The sequence below is a fragment of the Symphalangus syndactylus genome, chromosome 2, assembly GCF_028878055.3.
Source record: "Symphalangus syndactylus isolate Jambi chromosome 2, NHGRI_mSymSyn1-v2.1_pri, whole genome shotgun sequence".
Taxonomy (NCBI): Eukaryota; Metazoa; Chordata; class Mammalia; order Primates; family Hylobatidae; genus Symphalangus; species Symphalangus syndactylus.
Window position 1 is genome coordinate 142803483 of NC_072424.2, and position 12684 is coordinate 142816166.

At 38.2% G+C, this 12684-nt stretch overlaps 1 protein-coding gene across 6 annotated transcripts in view; it reads right to left on the reverse strand.

Moving 5' to 3' along the window:
• Positions 1 to 1799: 1799 nt before the first annotated feature.
• The window catches only part of PDE10A (phosphodiesterase 10A), a 667471-nt gene continuing 656586 nt past the window's right edge, over positions 1800 to 12684 (reverse strand). For all 6 annotated transcript variants that reach the window (XM_055269337.2, XM_055269326.2, XM_055269348.2 and 3 more), the window contains 3 exons: positions 10366 to 10446; positions 7555 to 7643; positions 1800 to 4467 (listed from right to left, as the gene is read on the reverse strand). In XM_055269337.2, coding sequence (XP_055125312.1) covers positions 4365 to 4467; positions 7555 to 7643; positions 10366 to 10446 — 273 coding nt within the window. In that variant the 3' untranslated portion in view covers positions 1800 to 4364. The remainder of the gene's footprint in view (positions 4468 to 7554; positions 7644 to 10365; positions 10447 to 12684) is intronic.

Below are 12684 nucleotides of genomic sequence, written 5' to 3' on the forward strand. Positions count from 1 at the left end.
TCTCCATTGCCGGGTCGAGAAGAGAAACATCAAGTGAGGACAGCACTGCTTCTTCGGATGTTAAATGTGTTTCTTGGGTAACATTAATGTCTTTCTCTTTGTTCTATCTTCTCAATTTAGAATCAGCACACCGTTGACACTTTGTAATTTTTTCTTGCTATTTTTATCATATAAAATTCATCCAATGCTACAGACAACCAAAATATTCCGTTGGAAAAAAGACAAAAAAGTGTGCACTGCATTGGATATTACTAATTTAAACAATATAAATGGTTAAAGAAGTCAGCAAAATGTGTATTGGCTAAATACTTATGCACATGTAAAAATCTCATGGCCATGCGCTGAAAGCATGGGGAAACTATAACGGATGACATACTTGGCTGATTTACATTTTACATAATTTAAAAATCAGATCAATACTTGCAATAGAAGAGATCCACTATAGTGACTAAATGAATATAGTCTTTAAAGAATTAAATCCTAAATAAAATCTGCAAAGTGTAGAAAGCAAACATATGTTTGAAATATGTAAAGAGAGAAGTGATTTTCAAAATCATGCTTAGGTACCTGAAACCCCCAAAAGTCACATCATAACCAATGTCACAGTTCTCTGAACAGTTCACTGGTTATAGTCACCAGGGTATATGTCAATGAAGTCAAATAAAGGACAGAAATCTGATGAGGAGAGAATGGTCCTATTCATTCAACTTGATAAAATGAATTGTGCGTTCCTGTAAATATTTTCAATTATACTTAAGCAGAAAAGCAAAATAATAAATATATGAATGAAGAAGTAAAATTGCAGTATTTAAAATAAAGGCACAGGCCAAGGCAGGTGAATAATTTAGTCCTATTAAAGCTCAAACCTTAATTTTGAGTTAAAAGACCAGAAACACAATACCCAAACCTAAACCTATTTAAAAAATCCAGGTATCTAAGGATTTATGCATCTATTTATATCCTGTACAAACATGTCTCGTATACACAAATATACCAATAAAGAAAAATTAACTGAGATTTTACAAAATGAAAAAAAAATCTAAAAAGCATGCCAAAAAAGAGGAAATCTAGTATTGAACACATCTAGTTTCCAATTAGTTGCTTTTGTTGTGGTGAGAACGAGTCACCTGGGGCACCACTGTAAACATCTGTACCTTCCTTTTCCATTAAAGAGTCAGGAATGGGAACGATTGTGTCTAATATTTTGGTCTCTTTTGCAAGATGGGTTTTTCATACACCTCTTAGAGAGAAGTACAGCTGGGAAATGGACCAGAGTCTCTGCCCTATTAATAGGGCTATTTTTTAGAATTAGTTTCCACATCCATTGTATTTCCTTTGACCCTTTTCTAATTAATTAATTCACATTGCCCGAATTCAATATTTCATGTTATTGGCAGGCATTTATGTTTCCAAGGACGTTTTTAGCTAAAAAAACATATTCACTGTGTCCAAAAGGATAATGGAATAATTGCATATGACCATAAAACTTGTCTATTATAAACCAACATAACCAATATAAGTGTCTGCAAATTGAATATCCGACATATGCTCATAGCGGGTTACTAAATTTATAGTGGGTGGAAAATTTGGCACAATACGCAATACGACCTTGATAGGAATTCATCAAAGCTGTTGTTAGTAAAAACCATCTCTTGGCTTCTGGTGTCACACTGTTCTTTTAAGAAAAGATCTGGGAAAAAGACAAGAAACACAACCCAAAAGTCTGTCTCCTAAACATCTAACAAAATACAAAAATACTCCTAACTGCATGTTTTCCAAAACAAATCATTAACTAAATATCACTGCATCCCGGGTCCTTTTATTTTAGGTAACTCTGTGATTACTAAGTAAATCTTACACATGGTAAAAGCAATACTGACAGTTTATATCAGAATACAGTCTTTCGTTCAAGCTGTGCTTCTATGATGACAATATTTCACAAGAAATTAACCAACCAGTAAATCCAATCACATTCCTTTGGGAAACTGTTCTAAATAGAGATTACATAATACACTTGACTACAACAAATTAAGAGAATTTTCTGTAATAACCTAAAAAAGTAAATGTAGCCATGAGATTCCTACCTCCATAATTATTTTCTATATTAAAAAACAGAATTCATACATTCTTTTAAAATTCTTGTAATTAAACAATGATCTTAAATAATATATCCCTTCCTGAAATTCAGTCTCCAAGTGAAATTAGACAACTAAATTAACTTTTGTGACTAAAGCTGTATTTGGTAGACTCCAGCTTCATAAATTTGTATGCAGAAAAATACATATCCTGTTCAAATTCAATTATATGAATACGCTAACACAAAAAATGACACTTTCTTGTCAACTGTCAAGTGATATGCATTTTCCAGCAAGAAAAATCACTGTTCTTACAGAATGGGAGAACGGGGCTGATTTATATTTTTTCCTACACGTTTGCTTCTCTCTTCCTCTCTTTCCTTCTGTCTCTCGTGTGTGTATGTGTATGTGTATCATATATACACATATGTATACGTTTACATACATGAGTGTGCATCCTATATACATCTATGTGTGTGTTCTACATATGTTACATCCATCCATATATATATGTGTGTGTATCTATCTAGCTTCAGTGGTATTTCTCTCTCTTTTGTTATTACATTTTACCTCATAGTGTATAATGAAAATAGCAAATGGAGCTCCACGTAGGGAAGATGGCAACTTTCAGAAGCCCACAAGAAAACTGAACACATAGTGTTAATTTTAAAATAAGAACAGTGTTTATGTAGAGCCAACCCTGCTACAACATAAATAAACCATGTTGTAGAAGCCTCTGATTTAATTCTGCACAAACCAGGCTCATATGAACAAAATGCCTATGGTAGTAAATATGTAGAAGCATATTTTTCGATTTTATTAAAAGTGATATTCCAGTTTCCTGCCACATGAAAAGTGAATAAGTTATTTGTTATGATTGGCCTGTCACTTCCTGAGTGAGTCTCTGTCTAATTCAGGTTAAAAATCTTTAAATTATTAATATGCACCAGAAGTGACTGCTTTATAATCTTTGTAGGAAGGGGTGCAGACTATTACTTTTGTATTTTTTAAAACGCTTACATTGTATAGTAATACTGGTCAACCAAAAAGCTGTATAGAAGAAACCATCGAAACCCACAGGCTTCTATGGAGTGATTTGATCGGTGAGAAGAGTAAAGAGAACAGAAAGAAGGTCCAATATGATTGTACTACTTTCTGCTCTGTTCCTGTGCTATGGGCAGAAAGCTCATGAAATATGACCGTGCAGCATGTGGAAACAGATAAATGGGAGGTGACTGCAGCAGGTCAGAGTAAAATTACAAAATACACATTTTATGGTTTGATGTTTAAAAGAGAAATGTATGGTATTTTAATTAAACAATGTTTAAAATAAACTTTTCATGGTGAATGAGAGTCTAAAATTCTGCAATGGCGTAAAGTGAAAATATAAAGGAATCATTATGAAAAATGTACCCTTCATATCCATAAGACTTGTCCATTAAAAAAATTACAATGCCTTGCTTTTATTTTGTTCTTTATGCAAAGGGTTCAGTAAAACTGCCAAGACAACAACAAAAACAATTTTAAAAACTGACATCTTTTGAACTGCTACTTGAAGTTCTGAGATTTATTGTAACGTATACCTCATCTCTTCTCAAAAGGACAGGAAGTCTACTTCTTTTAGTGTTAAATTGATTGATCTCAGCCCTTTAGTTTGAACTTAAAGAATTACGTTTAGTCTAACTAAATTCATGAAGCTCTGAAATAAGAGTTTGACGTTTTGCCATCATTTCTTACTCTGTAACCTCAATGACATTTGCCCTGAGGCTGTGGACTACAACTCAAGTTAATTACAAGTAGGTCGTACATGAACATTCACCATTCACAATACTAATGTGTAAAAATTCCTATTTATACCCAACAACATCAAAGCAACATTGATGTTAAAGCCCAAGTACAATACCATAATAGTACCATTTTAAACCCTTATTAGAAAGATACAATGGAAAAGTACCCCTTCTGAATAATTTTTGTCCACTTCCTTTAAGGCCTCAGCAATATTAGCCTATTAGAAAAGGCTGGTTTGCAAGTCAAATGGAGTCACTTGGCCAGCTGATTTCTGAACATGGGGGTGGTCCTGGTGCTCAGTGTCTATGATGCCTCACAGAAGAGACTGGCAGGAAGTCCTCTGCTTGACTTATTTACTTGATGTTACCTTCTTGAAGAGGTTTGCACCCCAGTTACCAGGTGTAGGTTCCCCCCACCCCCCCCAAAAAAAGGAAAAAATGTCAAAGAAGCAAGATGAGGATCTGTAGGTGGGACGGGACAGCGTGTCGGGGTGACCAGTACTCAATCTTCAGACGCAGCTGCCTTCTGAGCCACGGATGGGGATGAAATCCAGGTTGCAGTCTCCTCCCCTCGAATCACCTTCTCCCACTGACTGAGATTATCCCTAGGGATAAAAGATGCAGTTTCAGGAGAAGCCGAATAAAGGATTTCTGGACTTTGTCTTGAAAACTAAACGAAAACTAACCCAACAGTCCTGTGGCATAGCTCTGCACAACGGCATTGTGTGGGGCCCTGCGACATGCCTACCAGCATGATGTGGCCAGGCAGGCTCCTGTGATGGCTGTTCAGGAAAGAGATTCAGAGGCGCCAGGGGGTCAGGGGCACCTTGGTCCATCCGCCCTGGACTGCGAAAGCAGCAGAAATGCTAGGGCTCAGCATACGTCCTTTCTTAGAAAGAAGGATTAAGTTGAACAGGGAAAGAGCCCTAGGGTTTACTACTGAGAAATATGCAGGATCGTGCAAAGGAGGAGGTCCCAGAGCAGTAGGACACTTGGTGACGACACAGATCTTCCTACTGAGAAATGTCGACAGTGCGTCTCCCAGGAGGCCTAAACCTCATCATCTTACACTTGTTCTTATTCTGAACAGTGTGTCACATGTACAAAGTCATCCTAAGTTACACCTGGCACAAACTTCTGAAATTTTCTTGTTACAGTAAAACCGTGTTTGTGCTCTGGTAAGTCCTCACCGGAGGCAGTCTCATTTCTCGAGTCCTCTAATCTTTCTCTCTCAGTGTCGGTAGTTCAAGTGTCACAGGCATCGTAATCTTCTCTAACTGCATGATCACAACCACTGCACAACCATCTTACTCCACATGGCTACCCTGGCAGAACTCTTAGCCAAACCACTGCACAACCATCTTACTCCACACGGCTACCCCGGCAGAACTCTTAGCCAAACCACTGCACAACTATCTTACTCCACACGGCTACCCCGGCAGAACTCTTAGCCACATTCCTGTGTAAAGTCACATGGGAATCTTGGCATTGGGAAATACAAAACTCCTATGAGACACAGTTTTAAAATTCTCTCAAATGTCTTTTAGCAAACATGCTAAGACACATTCAGATAGACAAAACTGTAAAATATAACTGAAAAGTGTGGTCCTTTAACTTCTGTAACATATCATCAAGTTATCATTTTTCCAGACCCTAGAGACTTCCGATATATTGGAAAAAGCCATACACTAATTTTGGTACGTTTCCTTGGACACCGATGATACATCATAAACTTTTTAAGTGTTAATAAGATTAAAATGGCCTTTAAGAAGTTATGTGGTCCAGCCAAGTATACTGAAGCAGGAATGAGGCAGAGCTGCCCATACAGTGGACACTGTGTTCTCAGAGCCCCACAAGGAAGGCACCTCCATAGCTCCCTACGGTGCTGGGCACGCGCCTCCACAGCTCCCTACGGTGCTGGGCACGCGCCTCCACAGCTCCCTGCGGTGCTGGGCGCGTGCCTCCATAGCTTCCTACGGTGCTGGGCACGCACCTCCATAGCTCCCTACGGTGCTGGGCACGCGCCTCCACAGCTCCCTACGGTGCTGGGCACACGCAGCCAGCACTCATGCCCTGGCTTCCAAGTACCTGGCATAAAACACACAGGATTTCTGAACAGGAAAGGACTTTTGAAGATTGCTTAGTATTTGTTTAAACAACATCTTTGAATTTACACTGGTATTCCACTTTCTCTTTAATTTTGCATGCACTTTTATAACCTAATTCCCCTAAGAATGATCTGGCCTCACACCCCATATTGCCCATTATGACTTAGGCCTTTGTAATAAGGTAACATTTTAATAAACTAATCAGGGATTAAGGTCAATTAAGGCTCAACAAAACAAGGTGGGATGCTAAGTTTATCTCCACAGGAGCAGGGAGGAAGGAGAAATCATTTCTTAAATACTATATATATAAAATTGTTAATATTGCCTATTGGTCTTTTGTTGAAAAAAGCAGAAAAAAAATTTCAACAGCAGAAGATAAGAGTATATCAAGTTTCTGGTTTTGTGTAAAACTCTGGCCATTGTCTGTCCTCCGTCCTCCCACAGGGCATCCACTCCAACCCACCCGAGGCAGAGCTATGGCTAAGTAGTTAAAACATGGCCCGGAGCCAATTCACCTAAAAAAGACTCACATGCACAGCTGCTGGCTATAACCCTTTGACGTCCTCAGAGGGAATTTATAAAGTAAAATGAAAATCTTTAAAAATATCCAAGGTTCTTAACCGAGTTCACTCTTTAAAGAGGATAAGAATGGAATAGGGAGAAATATGAATCTAGAAGAGATAACGATGCTTAAATGTCTTTTTGGAAGGAGAAAAAGACTTAAAGAGGAAGCGCGGTTATCCAAAATTTAAGGTCCCCTTCTTCCATTTAAACAACAAACTGTGTGATCTAGTCAGCCTCTTCCTGCACAGGCATCCTCAACAGACACCACTGCCTTGTCTTTTTAAAAACAGCATTGGGCGGGTCCTCTGCAAAATAACAATAATAATAAAAACTTTCTCCTTTCTGGTGTATGAAGGACTTGATATGAATAGACACTCTCCACGTATACATAGTGTACTATATAGGGACATATTGTGGCTGTGTGAGTCATGAGAGCCAGGGGCCCCTCTTGCAGGACTGACTCCACGTGTCCCTTAGCAGAATGAGGCAGCCTGGCCAAGGGCTTTCTATCCCAGGCCTGAGGACCTCCAGGGACAAGGTCCCTTCAGCACAGATGCAGCTCTCATAAGGCTGGAAACCAAGCTGGCCTTGCGAGAACCACACACATGCCCTTTCTAACAGAAAGACCTGGTACCACACCCAGACTGAACGTGAGCGTTAAGAAAGCGAGAAGGGTCTCCCACACCGAGACAGAGGCCCTCCCAGTCACTCGGTCATCTGGGCCCTGACTGTGTCTGGCCCCAGCCCCCAGCCTGTTCCACTGTCCCTCTCTTCAGAGTGTGGCCAGAAGAAGCTACCCAAGCACCCAAGGTGCCTGAGGCTCGTCTTTGAGGAGAACTGAACCAAAGCGGAGAAGTCGTGGCCCTGGGGAAGCCAGGTAAGGAGGCCCCGAGCCCCTGAGCACAACTCCACACCTAGACAAACACACAGACCACAACACACTGGTGGAGTACAAAAATCCTACACAGATCTCAGTGTTTTTAGAAACAATATTGTTACAGCTGGAACCATAGTACATACCTGCATGCTTTCAGGAGAGGCTCCGTGGGAGGGAGGATCTGGGTAAGGGTTGTATAGCAGGGAATGGCCACGGCATTGTAGAACCCAAGCTGCCTCCGTGTGAAAACCACGGACAAGAAACAAAAGTGCACATTAGCAATTCTAGTGATATTTATATTTCTTAAGTGAATGTTCTGTTTCTGAGGCCTAATCATAAAATCACATGTTCTAGTTTTGCTGTATGTGATATTTGGGTTCCATGAATACTATTATAGACTGTATTTTAAAATGCATTAAAATGGATTCTAGAAATATAAAGATTAAAAACACATTATAAAGGTTAATACCTACTGAAATCTAAGACTCAAGTACATTAAATGACATTCCGCTAACAGATCAGTCAGTTGATCATTCAAGTCCCGTGGTATCTCCGGTCACCTTTAGTGCTTTCTTGCAGACACTTCAACGTACAGCCTGGTATTCTTTCGCACATATGGCTCTTTCCGCCCTCGTGCTCAGGTTTACAGCAGTGCTTTCTGCTTGTCTGCTACTCTTGGCTTTGGTGCCTTGTGTGGTGTCTCAATATTTTACTCATCCTCCCAGCCCTCTTATTGAACTAAAATAAGTGTCATTGGTTTTATCATAGCTCTTCCCATTTACTGTTTTTTCAATATATCATATTTCAAAGTTTAAAAATCTGTAATATTTTAAGCAATATATAAAGAATATTTTATTAGGAATTCTGGGTCACCTTGCAAATAAGACTGGCCTACTAAAGGCCAGACGTAAAAGATATGTGACTACTAGCCAGATAACACAGCTTGTCTAGTCATAAGTCACTGGCCAAGTGGCTGCATCATGTACAAGATAAATAGCTCTCTAGATGAGGTGACCCCAAATCACAGCTTACCAATTTCTCGAAAGTACTGAAATTCAGTGATATGCATCGAAGCATACAGAAGGATCAAATGTGTGTGGTTCCTTTTTGCTTTCTCCTGTTATAAAGTCTATCGTCACAGCACTCTTACTAGAATAGCGCCTGTGTTATTTCCATTTTTAACTTTATGGCTCATGCACAGACTTCCTTATTCTAATATTTAACAGATGTCATGGGGCAGAAGATCCCAGAAAAGATATTAATATTAGAAACTAGAGTATTTCATTATTATGGCAAATAATTTCACAGTCATCAACTATTTAGAAGCAATATGGTTGGTAAAATATGAACTGATCATAGAAATTTTCTTTAAACCTTTGTTAGGCTGTAAATGGAAATCAAACTATTCTAAAACAAACTATTATCTTAATTAAAAACACTAGAGCAAAACCCATATGCTGACAACATCAATGAGAAATTTCCAGCTATGCCATGCATTCTGTTGGGATGACTGTTAACTACTGGGAAGGAAAAAAATTTTAGATCCCTATCTTAAATAATACAACAAGATACATTCCAAAAAAGTTAATAAATCAAATGTAAAGTAATAAAGAAGAAACTAAAGAAAATATAGGCAAATATATTTACTCTCAAGATGGGAAAGAATTCAAATACAGTATGAAAAGCAGACACCAAACAGGAATGACTAACAGCTGTGACTCCATGTATGGGAAAATTCCATGAACAGTGGTAAAATGTGACAAAAACTGCAAAATACACCTGCAGTAAACATGATAGGTATTCAGGATCCGTTTCAAATCAAGAGGGAAAAGCGACCATGCCATCAGAAAACCTAGCCAGGGACATAAGTGGAGACGATGGCCATTCATTCAGCCTCTTTGTTGTGCTGGTGCCCTCTGTGAGCTGTGGACTTGCCTAAATTTTGTATAAATCAATTTTAAATAAAGTAGAGGAATTCGAGAACTTATCAAAAACTACCATCCTGTGGACTTTTTGAAACATTTTCTAAACTTATCCGTATCATAATTATTTGCCCACAACTTCCTTGTTATGCCATTAGAAGATGAGACAGTTAACGAAAGCCATACTCTCAGAAATACATTACACCACACATACACACATGCAAAATTAGCGAGGCACAAGACCTCTCAAAACATTCGAAAGTAAACATAAATTATGTAGTATGATCTGAAAAGAGGATAATTAATGTCAATTTATGTTGAGACAAAACACAAAATGTACTAAAATACTAAGCATTATTTGTCAAAAAAAAATGAACCTGAATCAAAATCGATAATGTAACTCTCCAAAAATATCTTTGTTTAGCCAATGACAAAATATTTTCTGCTTGTTAAAAATAAAACAATTCAAATTCATCCACCCCCTCTATTTCAAGTCAGAAAAGAAAGCCTATTTACTGCAATGGCATCTGTAGAAAGAAGTCGTGGCCAAGGTAGTATGAATTCTTTCAGTCCACAGAGATTTCCTAATCTTGGTCTTACTCCATCTAAATGGAGAAGGTTTCAAGTGGTTCTAGCTTCTGTCCTCTGAGCACTAAGTCCTTCCAGTCCACAAGGCAGCCAGACCCTCAGGATTCCTCACTGTGGCTTTTAGCCTTGGGACCAAAATCAGTGTTTGGAGTTGGCCGTCAAACCCAGATTAAGAGTATAAACTCTTTTAGAGTCTACTTTCCTGAGTGCCTTAGCAAGTGAAGGCTCATTTGACTAGATGATTATTCAGGGTACACAGTTTTTCTTTTTCTAGTTCTCAATCGTGTAAGATAAATTTCTGAAGTTTCTATATTAATCACCAGATCTGCCCAGAATAACCCATTCCCTTAATATATGATGACATGCTTTCCATTTATGTATGATTTTATGCCCACCTTAAACTATTTGGCTTTAGCAATTATAATTTACTTTAATAATTCATACCTGGCCTTGGGGGACTTCATCCTTCTTGTCTCTGTCCATCATAGGAATAGGCTGTATTCCCAATTTCTTCATTTCATCACCCTAAGATGAATGGGGAGAATATCATGCTTTCTCAAATTTCAAATTGCTATACTATTTTGATATTATTGAATTATTCCCTTTATTCATTAATTTTCTTCAAAACAAATAATGTTTGTGGTTGTTAACCCAAGAAAAATATATCAAAATAATGAAAAACTTAATGTATCATTATTTTGTACTTTATCCTGATTTTCTCCACTACTGAATTACCAGAAACCCAGCCATCATTACTGGTTTCATTTTGCAGAAGTTAGTAAATAAATGTTATAATAAGAGGAGATACAGTAAACCGTGAGGAGAAATAACAATAACAAGATATGGAATAACCTCCAGGCCCTTCTCTCTTTCAAATGATCTTCCAAGTGCATGGAACTCAGTGAAGTTTGGCTTTCCAGAAGAATATTTACAGAGGAAGATAAACAACAACAGTCGGCTAAAATGTGGTAGTAAAGATGCAGTACAACAAACTACACATATCATCTAATTTACAATTCTAGGTAATATTTACTAAAGATTCACTATGTTAGTTACTGAAGATTCACTTACAGTTACAGGTATAGTTACTAAACCTTCACTATGATGCAGGCACTGAGCTAAATAATTTGTAAATATTATTTCATTTAATCCTCATGAAATACTCTAGGATATGTTGTTCCCATTTTAAAGATTTTAGAAATTATCTTGCTTTTTATTTATTTGTTAAAGGTAAAACTTGTTACAATCTTCTTCCTTAAGATTTCCTAATATTTTTCCTAACTTCCCACTCTTCCCTCATATTCTTTATTATTTTAATAACGTTAGTCATGTTTTTAGAAATCAGAAGTACAGCCTAGAAACTTCCCAGACTTGCTAAAATAGGGTCTACAAACAAACTACTATAACCATAATTAGGTATTTTTATGTACAGGACCAAAGCACTTGTCCCGACAAAGCAAAGCCACTTCAAGCATAGCTGCTATTCCATTGTTACCACTTTAAACTTAGAATCAGTGGTCTCAAACTTTTTGCTTCTCTATCCAAAGTGAGTGAGACATACTAAGTCCCTTGCTCTCAAAGACTTGACAAGTCCAACAAGGAAACAGCTTTTTAAACAAACAATGATTTGAATATGTAATCGAAACAAAAACGCTGAAAAGGAAAAGAACCCAGTGCTACGGATCATGCCTCTAACGGAGGGCTGGGCCAACCTGAGGCTTTCACAGAATGCAGAGGGCAGGAGCATGCTCCAGGCAGAGACTGCAAGGAACAAAGACCTAAATGGCAGCTAGAGGCTGAGACATGGAATACGCCTGCAAAGGCATTGGGCAGGGGGCCAGCCACGTGGGGCTCTCCACACGGAGGTCGTGATTTTGGTCTGTATTACAACAGGAGAATCAGAAGCAGGGTACGGATGGAATCCAAATTATTATCATCCCTATCTCATAAACTGGCCTCAGGTTAAATACCAAGTGCCAAAGCGGAATTTTAATCTCAAGCAACCTGGCACCAAAGACCACATTATTAATTACTTTTGCACAAATTCTAAAAGGTAATGGCAACGAATTCAGTCAGAAAGTTGCAGTACTCAAGGCATGAGTTGGTGATGATCTGAAGAGGGGAATGATCGTGAGGATGGAGAGAAGAGACAGGACTTTATAGATACTGGGATCAACTGTCAGGACTTGGTGAATATATTCCTGCTTCTTCCTGTGGACTACTGAGGTTGGTGAAGGCTTACCTAAGAGCATGCAGAGAGCTGAATCATTATCTGTGGACTGAATAACCAGTGAATAATACAAAGGAAGAACATCTCCATTACATATCGGTCACATTTTGACATTAAATTCTCCAGCTTTTAATCCTGCACCTTCCTTTTGCTTTAAGTTGTCATTTAATGACTGCACGTTTTCTACATTCATCTAGAATATAGAAATCATATTACAGTCTATAGTTATGCCTTTCTCATAGTAATCCTGTACCTACACAAAACGTGCATTTTTAGTATGAGATAAAAAGATATTTCACAAACAGTGCAAGGTTTTTGCTCCTGCTGGCATAGCTGCAGTGATGGCTTCATGAATTTCCTTTTCTTTTTTTGCAGTGATCCTTACACGGGATTCATTTATGTTAAAATGTCAGCAACCACAGCTGCAGACTTCAATCTAGGGAATGTATCAAGCAACTCAACTTTTTCTTGTCATGTCATGACTTTTCTCTCTGCTTCTTGGGAGCACTTCCAGCATCCTAGTGTAACTCTGT